Source organism: Halteromyces radiatus (genome assembly GCF_025201355.1).
Source record: "Halteromyces radiatus strain CBS 162.75 chromosome Unknown BX664scaffold_4, whole genome shotgun sequence".
NCBI lineage: Eukaryota > Fungi > Mucoromycota > Mucoromycetes > Mucorales > Cunninghamellaceae > Halteromyces > Halteromyces radiatus.
Genome location: NW_026251690.1, coordinates 2,648,075 through 2,661,308, shown reverse-complemented (window position 1 = coordinate 2,661,308; position 13,234 = coordinate 2,648,075). Strand labels below are relative to the sequence as shown.

At 32.6% G+C, this 13,234-nt stretch overlaps 5 protein-coding genes across 5 annotated transcripts; 1 reads left to right on the top strand and 4 right to left on the bottom strand.

The window, feature by feature from the left end:
• Nucleotides 1–117: 117 nt before the first annotated feature.
• Nucleotides 118–3,526, bottom strand: BX664DRAFT_280848 (uncharacterized protein). The gene is made up of 15 exons (XM_051541501.1): nt 3,157–3,526; nt 2,829–3,089; nt 2,655–2,770; nt 2,282–2,513; nt 2,058–2,218; nt 1,833–1,989; nt 1,581–1,768; nt 1,471–1,523; nt 1,287–1,411; nt 1,091–1,224; nt 755–1,003; nt 575–673; nt 430–501; nt 318–372; nt 118–246 (listed from the first exon to the last, which is right to left on the bottom strand). The coding sequence occupies exons 1-15, from the start codon at nt 3,452–3,454 to the stop codon at nt 227–229; spliced, it is 2,220 nt and encodes a 739-aa protein (XP_051400548.1). The 5' UTR covers nt 3,455–3,526; the 3' UTR covers nt 118–226.
• An 8-nt stretch (nt 3,527–3,534) lies between these two features.
• Nucleotides 3,535–6,544, bottom strand: BX664DRAFT_333686 (uncharacterized protein). Its single transcript, XM_051545567.1, has 3 exons — nt 6,002–6,544; nt 5,797–5,919; nt 3,535–5,713 (listed from the first exon to the last, which is right to left on the bottom strand). The coding sequence occupies exons 1-3, from the start codon at nt 6,489–6,491 to the stop codon at nt 3,645–3,647; spliced, it is 2,682 nt and encodes an 893-aa protein (XP_051400547.1). The 5' UTR covers nt 6,492–6,544; the 3' UTR covers nt 3,535–3,644.
• A 202-nt stretch (nt 6,545–6,746) lies between these two features.
• On the top strand, nt 6,747–8,095 carry BX664DRAFT_139887 (uncharacterized protein). The gene is made up of 3 exons (XM_051539846.1): nt 6,747–7,089; nt 7,184–7,359; nt 7,427–8,095. The coding sequence occupies exons 1-3, from the start codon at nt 6,792–6,794 to the stop codon at nt 8,003–8,005; spliced, it is 1,053 nt and encodes a 350-aa protein (XP_051400546.1). The 5' UTR covers nt 6,747–6,791; the 3' UTR covers nt 8,006–8,095.
• A 252-nt stretch (nt 8,096–8,347) lies between these two features.
• On the bottom strand, nt 8,348–10,522 carry BX664DRAFT_333683 (autophagy-related protein 22-like protein). The gene is made up of 6 exons (XM_051545566.1): nt 10,319–10,522; nt 9,809–10,233; nt 9,561–9,703; nt 9,247–9,487; nt 8,821–9,167; nt 8,348–8,741 (listed from the first exon to the last, which is right to left on the bottom strand). Exons 1-6 carry the CDS (start codon nt 10,484–10,486, stop codon nt 8,359–8,361), a joined length of 1,707 nt encoding a protein of 568 aa, XP_051400545.1. The 5' UTR covers nt 10,487–10,522; the 3' UTR covers nt 8,348–8,358.
• Nucleotides 10,523–11,501: 979 nt separating this feature from the next.
• Nucleotides 11,502–13,231, bottom strand: BX664DRAFT_333680 (uncharacterized protein). Its single transcript, XM_051545565.1, has 4 exons — nt 12,712–13,231; nt 12,578–12,639; nt 12,429–12,500; nt 11,502–12,361 (listed from the first exon to the last, which is right to left on the bottom strand). The coding sequence occupies exons 1-4, from the start codon at nt 13,169–13,171 to the stop codon at nt 11,675–11,677; spliced, it is 1,281 nt and encodes a 426-aa protein (XP_051400544.1). The 5' UTR covers nt 13,172–13,231; the 3' UTR covers nt 11,502–11,674.
• Between the last annotated feature and the right edge of the window lie 3 nt (nt 13,232–13,234).

Here is a 13,234-nt window from a genome sequence, read left to right as displayed (position 1 = left end):
AGAAGAAAAAAAAAAAGAAAAAGAAATAGTTTATAGATAAAAGGGGAATGGGAATAAAGGAGTTTTCTTTCTTTTTTTTTTTTGTCTAAAAAACTAAAAAAAAAAAAAAAAAAAAAAGACGAGTAAAATAGAAAAGAAAGAAAAAAGATGTCAAAAAAAAAGTTTTCACATGTGGACAAGGGATTTCATTTGACAAACTTGGAGAGAAAGTGGCAAGTCGGACATTCTATTTTCGATAAGTCAGTTCTATTACAAATATATATATATATAAAACTAAGTTACAATGTCACATTCCTGGATTTTTTTTTTTTTTTTACCACGTAACCTTGCTCTTAGAGAATCCAATTCAGGTATAGGTCGATCAAATTGATACTACAATCAAAAATCATTTTGAATTATATTTCTTTATTTTCTTTTCTTTTAACTTACATTGAATTGAGATGAAACCCTTGGTATAACATTATCCAAAACAAAGGATACATTCATCAGTGCAGCAGATCTCTATAAAAATAATCAAAATGAATATTTTACTATATTGATAGAAACATGCCTCAAAAAAAAAAAGGAGAATTACCTGATCCTTACTAAGATCCCTTTTCTGACTTTCATTCAACATGGATCGTAGATAATGTTCCGTCAATCGAGATACACAATCGATCACTGTTGTATATAACTAATAATAATAACAATAATAATAAAAAGACAATCAATACTTTCTTTTTCTTTCTATTATTCTATCTTTTTTTTTTAATACCTGAAGTTTAGCTATCAAACAAATGTCATGAACAAATTTCACCAAAATGTTATAAAAACCGACTACACTAGAAGTCACCTTGACATCTGGACCCAAATTCTGACTGGATACTGTAGTATAATTATCATTTTGAACAAATTTGTCAATCTTGCTACCGACCTTCTTTTCATATGCAAACACTGTTTCTTTGATATTATCCAAAAACAAATCTTCCAATAAAAATTTGAGATCAAGACCAACCTTACGAAGCTAATCATAGTAAAAAAAAAAAAAAAATAATAATCAAATCAAAAATATTCAGGAGACAAACTCCTTGATTTTCATTTTCATTCTTACCATAGAGCATTGATCAAGAGTAGATTTGAAACAATCAGCAATCACTTGGCATCCGAGTTGATTTTGATAAAATACTTGTCGTTTATAGATTTCTGCATAGATTTCCGTTTGTTCTCTTACCCATGTCACAAATCCTAATAATAATAATAATATAAATAATCCTGATATATATATATCATCTTGATTTTTACTTTACCTGAGGACATTGCATTCAACTTGAAAGAATCTCGATACCATTCACATGTATTTCGTATCAAAGTAAATACTACCAAAGCCAGTTCGTTGATATAAGTTGTAGTATCTCCTTCGAATGTCAATTGTCTATAAAATAAAAAAATGTTCATTATCAAAAATACATATTTATTTTTATGTGGTTTTACCTGATTCTTTTTTTGATAATAAGTGAACGTGTTGATAAAAATACCTCCCGAGCCTATTTAAATGGATATATATCAGTTGTCCGAAATATTATTCAATATCCTTTATATACCTTTTCCCCTTTGTCAAGTCGTAATAACCAATCCACATATCGTTGAAATTGTAACTTTGTCAACAAAGGGTTTCCAAGATCATTACAAATAGTTGCACCAAGAGAATCTGTATATTTCGCCACTTTATCTAATGAGTCCCTGATTAATGGAGGAGGATTGTTGGAATAAATCGATAATATTCCACGTGCTATTGAATGTAAAATAAAATAAATGATGAAATCCTAACTAGTTATCCTTTTGCTTATCTTTACCTTTTGTAATACATGTTACTGCTTCTTCAAATCGACGCAAGGCAATCATTACTTCGAGTTCATCAGGGAGTATTTCCAACCATTGCTGATCTTCGTCATCCAATTTGATGTCTTTGCTTTGACCAGGTTTGACTTCACTAGGAGGCTTCACAACATCCTATAAAAGAAAATTAAGTTTTTTTTTCTTGTTCATTTCCACCCATCCTATACATATGAATATCTTACCCTGAAATTTGATTCACCATTTGTTTGTCCCAAGATATTCAATTCATTATCATCCAAGAGCCGAGTAAAAGAATGAAATAAAGAAGATCCTTCTTCTGGTCGATCAGATCGATACGCGAATATTCGGTTACCCACATATACATCAACTCCCGCTACGATGCCTATAAGTAAGAAAGATAAATTCAGTAACCCCTTACAATCAGTCTTTTTTTCTTTTCTTTTACCATTTGAATTTGTTCTTTCGATCATCCGTATATCAAGAATGTTCCAACAATACATGGCGACAAGTTTGTTTTTGGTGGACATGGATCGATTCTTTCTTGCTGCTACCAAGAGACAATCGTTCAATAAGAAGAGATGTACATGTCGTCGAGCTTGTTCTGTTCTTGGATCCAATTCAATAAAATGAGCAAATTCACGAATAATATGACGACTAGGAGCGTATTTCACAAATTTCTATCATCATCCAACCAACAAAAAAAAAAAAAAAAAGAAAACCCACATCATCAGCATTTAATCATCCATTTCATTCCTCTTATAAAATGACATCTATTCCTTTTTTTTTTTTTTTTTTTTTTTTTTTTTTTTTTTTTTTACCTGAGATTCTTCTACATTTTCCCATAAAGCCGTTAGTTGTGCCTTGTAAACACTTTGGGTATCTGCTGTCTTCAAATCACTAGGTTTTCTTGTTGAAAGAATGATTTCATCATCCTCTGATAATAATAAATAATGAGTCAATGATGATTCGATTTCAAATTATACCTGACTTACTAATCGCGTCACCTTGATCCAATTGATCAGACATAGTCAAAAAACTTTGCCAAATCCCACGTACTTCATTCAAATACATTTTCAAATGCATAACATCACCGTCCAAATTGGCAATTTCTTTGGAAATCGAGACGAATTCAGTATAATTGCGATACACATTACGTTGCAAGTCGCCACCTACAGTTTGCTTGGCTTCCACTAGAGCTTTGTGAAACCCTCGAACATCTTCTTCACTAGCATTACCAAGGAGCTGTTTGACAACTTGAAAAATATATATATATATATATATAAATGAGTCACCTTTTATTTGTTTGTATTCTTTACTTACTTTCTTGAGGTTGTAAATGTTCGTCAGCAAACCGATGTAAATCTATTGTAATAGGACCTGAAGCCATGGGCATATTGGTAGATGGACGTGTTACTTTGGGAGTTCGACTTGAAGCAGATGAATGAAAAGGTTGGGAATACACAGATGTTGTTGTGGGTGAAGGTGATGAGATGACGGTGTGAATACTATTATTGCTACTACTACTGCTGGTACCTCTTGTTGTATTGCCTTGACGATCTCTGTCTCTCCGTCGTAAAGCATCCATACCTACTGTTTTCTTGCGTAATACATTGGCCATGTTTGAATATGTAATCAAAAAAAAAAGAAAAAATTAACACAAAATTAAGTATAAAGATGAAAGGAAAAGGTCAAAAAAAAAAAAAAAAAAAAAGGAAATCTTTATTGATGCCACGTCTGGCTTTAAAAATAAAAACGAAAATCAAAAAGAAAAAACTAAACATAAAATCCAATAAATAAAATACATACTATTACTGTGATTTCAACCAACGTTTCAAATTGGCTAATGTGGAATTCTTGATAAAATGAGACAAGGTCTTGTTATTTCTTTTGGAAGCATATAGTCGGAGATAAGGTTGCATATTGATCTTAACATTGTTCTCCAAAATACCTTGAGACCGATGATTATCTTGTTTATGTTCATTTCTTTCCAAACTTGTTGTTCCATGTTGATATTGTTGTCGATAATGTTGTTGTACAGATGAATAGGATTGTACACGCCTGATCGATTTTTTATCGTTCTGATCATCAGCATTGATTCCTATCTGGGCGTCATCGCGTAGAGTATCAGAGCTCATCACCATTTTGATCACCCTAGGTTTTGTTGTTAAAAGTTCGTTCTCATCATTTTTGTTACTGAAGGTCGGCCTAGCAGTGGAATTGGTAGTGATAGTATTGATTTGTCTTCCAAGATCCTTGTTTTTGCCTTTATTCCGTTGATGATGACCTTGGGATGGAGATGTATTCAATCTAGTTTTCTGTCGTGATTTTTGATCGTTGTTGTTACCCATGTTTTTTGGTAAAAGTTCAATCACCCAATAAGATTCTTCAAGACCGTTTATCAATGAATGTTCCTTGGCCACAACTGGATGGAGATGTTGTTGGTATGGAGACGACGCCAAAGAAGAAGAATTAGTTGGTGAAAAGGATGTGGAGATATTGGACGTTACTGTTTGTGGCAAGACGGTATAGGAATACAAGTTGTAATAAGGCAGTGTTGTCTGGCTTGTGTTTGTAGTTGTAGAACCAAGGGGTAATGTTGATGAGGACGATGATGGTACAATGTTGTTAGCTGTCATAGTATGCTTTCCATTCCCCGTTTTGTGAATAGCAGAAGAAGTAGAAGGAAGGCTATCGTGTCCCCTAGCAACATCGGTATCAGTAGTGTTAGGAAGTGCTCTTTCATCGTCTTCATCACCGGAGGAAATACTCTGTACCATGGCCATAACACCTGCAGCGGCTGGAGGGACGGGTGAAGGAATAACAATTGGTGGTGAATGTGATGCATCATGAGCAGATCGACGTTTGGAAGGATGAATGGATGTTGCTTGCGGTAGTTGATTTTGTACTGAACATAGATAAAGAACTTGTCGAAGTGAGATGATTTCTCGATCCAAAATTGGTTTTTGTCTTCCTATCGCAATATCTACGTTGAGATGACCATCTGTTGAAATATCATCATCCAAATCAAGTCCAAGATCAGGTGTTTCCAAAGTCCAATAGTGTTGTGAAGGTTGTTGAGTTGATGATGTCATGTCCAATAATTCTAGAGATCGTACACGAGATGCCTTTTCAGTATAAGGATCCCAACCACGAGATGGAGAACTGTTGCTGTTGTTGTCGGATAGAGATGAAGATACCATATAGGGCGAGCGAGTCAAGACCATGTTTTTATTGAGAACGGGCACATGGATATTGGGCGTTAAATAAGGTAACAAGTAGAGTTGATTTCCACATCGAACGTATTTGGTGGTTGGCATTGTTGCTGTTGCTATTGCTGTTGTTGCTGAGGAGTGATTATCCGCTGAGGGAGATGGAGGTGATTTATCGTTGAATTGCCAAATACAAGAGCTATTGGCAGTATCCATCAAATCCATAGAAAGAGTTGAGAAAAGAACAGGTGCTGTTTGTCGATGAGATTCATTGTTGATTTTTGTTGCCACTGCTGTTGTTGGTGTTGGTAAAATGGGAATAGTAGAAGAAGAAGATGGGGAATCATTGGTGTACTGAGATGAGGAGTTGACATTATTATTATTGTTGTTGTTGATGAGTTGTTTTCGATTCAATCGCCAACAAAGATATCCATTTGTACTCACACTCCGGAGCAAGAAAGGGTGATTGATTGGTATTCGATGGACAAAAATCTTGATCAATTGATGAATGGAATCACGCATAGGTGAAGGTAGGAATTCGTAGATTGGTCGAATATCGTCCCTCTTGATGACTTTCCATGAACTAACTAATCGTCGTAATCTTTTCTTGTTTGAGTCCAAATGATCCATAGTCAGATGTGAATGATGAGAATCTATTTGAGGCAATACTATACTAGAAAAAACAAAAATAATGTCAGCGTTGAATATATATATATATATATATAGCATAGAGAATATCATTTCGTTTTACCTTGGTTATTTCGTAATTTCATATCAAGTAATGCAGTGGTATGATCTTTGGCAACATGTAATTGATAAACGCGTTCTGCATCATTGTTGACTTGATAACTATGTTTCACATGATATCGTTGACCTTAAGAAAAACAATAAAAGAAAAAAAAAAGATGATGAAGATTTAGTAAAACTAAATAGATTCCTTTTTATTTTTATATTACCTAGGATTAACTTTTGAGGCCAGAGGAATCCAAAATCATGCCATACTTTACAGAGTTCTTGCCATGCCCGATCTTGATCATGAGGGAGGTGAGCAATAGCGGAGTCAAGGGCCTTTTGAAACTTGATGGTAGGACGTAGAATATGATTGACAGAGAAATAGGCTTGAGAGTCCAAATGCAAATGATGCAACGTACGGTGACCAGGTTGTTGTTGACGAGTATGAAAGAGTAAATGAAGTTCAGATAAAGCATGCATTGTTGTATCGTCATTGAGATTAGAAAGAACACCATTATGTACTAGATTATTTGTCCAAGAACTTTGAGTCACTAATATCGAAATTGAAGGTGTTCCTATGAGTCGTTTGATAACAGGCATTTCTTTTTGTACAAAACAGGCTTCAGTCGCAAGATCACCAAGAGGTCGAATTCCATTTTTCCAGTCTACGCGTGCTAGAATATCTTCCATAAGATCAATATCAAGTTCCATCATGAGTTTCGTTTACTCTTTGACTACAAAAGTGAGTCAGAAAGAGAAAAAAAAAAAAAAAAAAAAAGAAAAAAAAAGGGAGGAAAGGGGGATGATTTTTATTTTTATTTTTTTTTTATTTTTTGAAAAAAAGGATCATGTGAGTATACAATGGGTAAGAAAATGAAAATCAAAGAAAAGCCAAAGCGGATATTGAATAAAATGTAGAGGTCAAATCGAAAAACACTTGAAAAAAAAAAGTTCAGCATTTTTTTTTCTCTCTCTCTCTTTTTTTTTTTTTCTGTATGACTTTCTTTGAACCATATGGCAACATCTATTACTTCATTGAAAAAGTTTGAACATCAAGTCGCTGGACATGACAATCTTCTTCAACTACCAACTGACGACCTTATTGTGATCAAACCTGCCAGTCAACAAGAACGCGAATTTTATGAACATAGTCAACAATATGATGAATTTATGGCATGGATTCCTGAATGTTATGGAAGTCTTCATGCCTCCACTGACACTGAAATACAACTTTTGGACAAGAAACTGGATGCTGTCACTTTACAATCAAATACAACTATTAATACTTCTTCCAATGAGAATCATCTTGATGATATCCTTTTTTTTTTCTTATTGATTTGTTATGATTTGATCAATATGTTATCTTTAACCATTCTTTTTTTACTTTTTGCTTTTTATGTCAACACAACACTTATGTTTAGAAAATATATTGAATGGATTTACTAGACCTTGTATAGTGGATATCAAACTGGGTTACAAGATATATGAAGATTCAGCAGACGAAGTGAAACGAAACAAGATGATCAAGAATGCAAAAGGAACCACTATTGAATCATTAGGATTAAGGATTTCTGGTATGAAGGTAAATAAATGATCATTTGGAATTGTATCTATCAATTGAAAACTGAGTTGAATTTATTTGAATTTAGACGTTTGATTCAATAGAACGAGTTTATACAACTTATCCCAAACAATATGGACGAGAACGAACTAAGGATAACTTTTTAAATGCATTACTGACTTATTTTTACCCTACACATCGATTGGATGACGATATGGAAGACGGTATACCACGACATTGTACAAGAACAAAGGATACAACATTAGAAGGAACAATTACGAGAAAATCACTGACGAAAAAGAAGATTGAATGGATTGTGGAACATTTTATAGATACGGTGATGGAAATACAGGAATTCATTGAAGAACATGCAGAACTACAATTGATTGGATGTTCCTTGTTATTAGTGTATGAAGGCGATGCCGCGGCAGCTCATCGAGTATGGAAACGGATGTTAGAGGAAGATCGGCGAGAGCAATCTACAATCAACGATATTAACGATGATGAAGATAATGTGGAACCGAAATTATGTGATATCCGACTGATCGATTTTCATCGTTCAAGCTGGCGACCTGAACGAACGGAACAAGATCCGACTTTTGTCAAGGCATTATCCAATTTGGTCACTTTATTGCATCAAGTCATTGAACAATCCCCTCTAGTTTAGCTGATGATCACCCCTTTATAATCTTGTAGTTTGATTCCATATTTTGACAATAGACTTGAATCATTTAATAAAAAAAAGTTTTGATTCCCTCCTTTTTTTTTTTTTTTTTGTATCATTAAATGATTTGATTTTGTATATATAAGGTAGACAGGAAAGTTGATAAAAAAAAAAAACGCTTTATTAAAAAAAAGAGGATGAAAGGATATGATAATATTACATATAATAAAAGATATAAAGAATGGATAAAGGAAAAGAAAATATATTAATACACTAAAATGTATATAGATTTGATATATAGAAGATATAAATGTAAAAAAAAAAAAAAAAAAAAAAAAGATAAAGATGGAGACTAACTAAGCCCGAACTTCTTCGACCAAGATCTTTTCAACAGAGGATGATTCCAATTGTAATTTGTTTCCGATATTATCTTTGTTCACTTTTGCCAATTCTTGTTCTTCTACTTCCTTATAATATTGTTCAATTTCTAATTTCGCTTTCTTGACGTCGACAAAGAAAAGAATGGCAAGGCCCACTACAAAGAATGTTAACACCACAGCCCATCCAGTATAAATATTAGAAGTCTTTTGAGTCAGAGCACCAATGATCACAGGTCCCACCCAAGCCGAACCTTTATTGACAACACCGAATAATCCGAAAAATAGATTTTCCTTGCCTTTAGGAGTCAATTCTGCCAACATGGTTTGTTGCCATGCCCAAATAGGAGCAGTAAAAAGACCTATTTAAAAAAAAAATAAAAATAATAAGAAATATGAATTAGTTTGATTTATTCATGATATATATATATATATATTTACCAGACCACACATAGAAGAACCATAATTCCCAAGTATTTTTGAATCCAAAATTATCCAAACCAATACCAAAGCAACCCCAAACAGCAATAACCCCTGAAAGAACAATGATGATGATAAGATTAAGTTTGGTACGTACACCGAATTGTTTGGAAATATATAAGAAGAAGAGACAACCGATGATAGAAGTAACGGCAGAGGCCAAATTCAAAATGGTAGTTTGGAGAGCACTAAAATTAGTGATATTGCCTTGAATAATACCGATCATTTGATTTGTTGTGGATACAGCATCTGAGAACAAAAAGTAAGCAAAGATATAGATAAACAGATATCTGAAACGACGTGCTTCTCTATATATATGTATATATAAAATGAGAATCGAAATCCATTATAGTCATTTTATATCATATTTTAACTCTTTTAACTTACAAAACAGCCTGAATCACGGATTTCCAACCAATAGTTAAATGATTTTCACCAGGAGGAAGATCAGGACCACGACGACCACGAGGTTGGGCAATAAAGTAAGGTAACATGAAGATAACAAAGTATCCACCACAAACAACTGTAGCAATATAATTGAAAATAGGAGCATTACCAAGTACAGCTTCAGTACCTTCAGGGAAAGTATAATTAGACCATGGATAGTAAGAAGCACCAGAAAGAACACCTATCAAATAGAGAGAAACCAAATTATGTAAAAAAGAACAATCCATCACTTTTTTTTTTTTTTTTATTATTACCTGTTACCACTAAGAAACCAATATTGGAAAAAGTAGTAGAGATAGCAGAAACATGATTACGCCAGCGTTCAACTACTGCCATCTTTTCACTTTTTGACTTTTGAGGATCAGCACGAGCTTGACGAACTACAGGTAAATTGTCACTATTATCATAATATGATGATCAAAAAGGAAAAAAAAAAGCGGTAAATAAAAATAAAAAACAGCTTATATTTTTTTTTGTATACGATAAAAAGGATGGTTTTTACCTTAAAGTAGGAAAAGCAGCACCATAAAATACCAAAGTTGTACCATAAGCAATTAAACCAATAAGATCCAAAGCCAACATACCATTCCAATGAGTTCCATCATCATTTACCAAAACAATAGGTAATATTTGACAAGCACAAGTAATAATAGTAGAAGTTAATAAGATATATCGATTCCATTTTCCATAATCAGCCAAAGAACCAAAAGAAGTGAATAAAGTAAATTGAATAGAAAAAGAGATAGCTTGAAGATATAACATCATAGATTGTACAGGAACACTACCAACACCCCAATTAACAAAACAAGGACCTTGAGAATCAGGACAACCTTTTATTTCTGGATGTAAAGGATCAACAAAACCACCTTGAAATGCAAGTGATTGTAAAATATTAGTCATATATGAATTCATCGTGAAACCATTATTCTATAAATAAAAAATAAATAAATAAATAAATAAAATAAAAAAATGGATTACTATATGACAACAATAATAATTTTCTTTTACTTACTCCATTATAATAAAGGTAATAACCCCATAATTCCCATTTAGTAGCTGGTGGTTGACTTTTAACTATTTTTCCAGCTTCAGTAGTATCATCTACTTGATCTTCTGTTGATGCAAAAGGATCTGCTCGAAGTTGATCTTTTAAAGAATAAGAAAGATCAATATCTGTCATCTTGATGAGAATGAAAAAAAATAAGGAAAAAAAAAAAAGAAAAAAAGGAGGAAAAGAAAAAAAAAAAAAAAGGAAGAAAGAAATAAAAAAAAAAGAAGACTTTTTTTTTACTTGATATTTTTTTCCGATCCTTTTTTTTTTTCTATTTCATAATCCATACTTTTGATCTTAAAAAGGAAAATTGAATTATTATTTATTATTATTATATATATTGAGAGGGGTCCTTGAAAAAGTCAGGGTGAAAAAAGAATCAGGTTCAAGTTTAGATAAGATAGATGATTGATTGGTATCATCATCATTACTTAAGCCTATTCACAAAAAACTGAGAATATAATTACTTTTTTTTTTTTTTTTTTTTATTCTCCCCCCACTTCTCCGGATTTCTCTTTTTTTTTTTTCCCCACGTCGAAATGTATGACAAAAAAAAAAAGAGTTCTTGATGGCTGATATGACCAATTTATTTACATTTTTATCTATAAAAAGATTTCTATTTATAATCAGTTAACTAGGAAAGGAAAACTTATTATTTAAATCAAAAGAAACCTATCTTTAAATCCTCTTGATTTGATAGTCTTCACAATCAATCATCATCTTTATGTATTCGGCATTTCAAATATTGCGTGTGAAACGCTGATACACACGAAAAAAAAAAAAATAAGCTTTATAACTGAGAAATAAAACTTTATTTTCTTTTACCATTTGTTGCAATAAAAAAGGATCAAACCTTTCTCACCCTGACAAGGGTCGTCATATTAAAAGAAGACTTTAGATGAGATTTTATTGGATTTCTGATGTTCAAAAAAAAAAAAAATGGATCTTTCCTACTAATGAGAAGAAAGGGTCCGATTTTTTCTTTACATAGTAATAAGGATAGATCAATAAAAATGTAGTTAACTAGGGAAGAAGAATAATTATACAAAATAATAATGATAATATTAGTAATTGAATGACATCAAAAAATAATAAAAAAAAAAAGAAATAATGTATATAAATATATATATATATATTCTAAAGGGCTAACAATTCAAAAAAAAAAAAACAATATATAAATATATATAGTTTAAGATCATAAAAAAGGGGACCCCGGGTCATCATATTTTATTTTATTCCCATCAAACCATTTCGTAGACCGTCAAATTGAAATTTGAATATCATCATCATCATCATAAGGCTTCTTGTTTCGTCATCTTATTGCTGTTCACTTTGATTTGATTGCTTTTCATTCCCAATGTTGTTTTGTATTGTCGTTGTTCCGTCACTATGTTCCGTTGTACAATGGTTTATAGAGCTGCTAGGCATTTGTTGTTGAATATGTCTATGAAAACTTTCAGTAGATGGTCTGATATATAAAAAAGGTGTTTTTGGCAAGCGTCGATCTAATGTAGCGTCAAGTTCATGTATTCCCTTTTCATCATCTTGTTGATCAGTAATATTGATTGTTGTTGCTGGTAATGGATCAATCAATGAATTGGCTGGTAAAACAGTAAAAAGATGACCAGATTCATCTTTCTTGTTATTCAAAGTTGCATAAGAATGGAAGGGATCAGGGTGTTGTTGAATCAGTTGTTCCAAAGTCGGATCAGCTAATCCTTTACTTGCTAATACTTCATGTACATCCGCTTGAGCTCGTACCAACCAACCAGTTTGATGCAGAATCTCTTGATGATAAATCTGTTCCAAGTCTTGTATGCGTTGATTATATGTCGTTTTAATATAATCTAGTTCATCCACTTGTCTTGTTAAATCTTGTAATGTACGTCTGTATTGTTGTAGGTCACGTTGTCCTCGTTTAGCTTGTTGCAAGTTTGCTGCTTCTGTTTTCCGGATGTTTTTACTGACCATTTGAAGTGCCATATTGTAGTTTTTTTGACTTTCCTAATAGAATAACATATTATCGTTTGTTAATCTTTCTTTCTTCTTCTTCTTTTTTTTTTTCTTTTACCTTGATGGTTAATTCATGCTCGTGAATCATCTCGCTAAGCGGAACTTCAAATGTCTTGTGCATTGTATCAGCCTGAAGATAAAGAAAAAGAAATGTAAAATAGTCAATATATCATGATTCATCCCATTCCTTATCTTAAATTCAATTACCAATATTTGATGATGATTTGAATATAATAGTTGTAAACCGGCTGCTGCTTGTAATCCTTGACCTATGATAAAGGAGAGAATAAGTTATGCATCTAAAATCAAACCATCCAGGTCCTGAGTTTTTTTTTTTTTACCTGCATCCATAGCAGCTTTATTTTTAGCAACTGATTCCAAAGCAATACCAAAGTTCGCAGAAGCATTGGAAAGCTGAATGAGTTGTTCTCGATAAGTTTGAGCAGCTGCTAATAGTGTACGATGAGCATCCATGGCAGACTGAAGATCTTGTTTCGAAAGCTGATATGAATTCTCTGTTAATGGTGGTGTAGAATGAATAGATGCTGTAGACGATACATTTTCTTCTTGGTCTTCAAGTTCGGTAACAAACGTACTGGCGTATTGGTAACTGGAAGTCGACATAATACTCATAGCTTTATTGGTGCCTGAAGAAGTTGATACATTAGTGAATAAATTGGGTGTGCTATTGTTGTTGTTGTAGTAGTTGGAATGACTATTTCGAGGTAATGATAATGAATCGTCTTGTTTTTTAATTGTTGTTATTACAGGTGGACTCATTGGTGGTGTAAATAAAGTCATGGTATAGACAAAAAAAGACAAAAAAAGGGTGGAGTATAAAAATTGAACAAATAACAAGTCTTA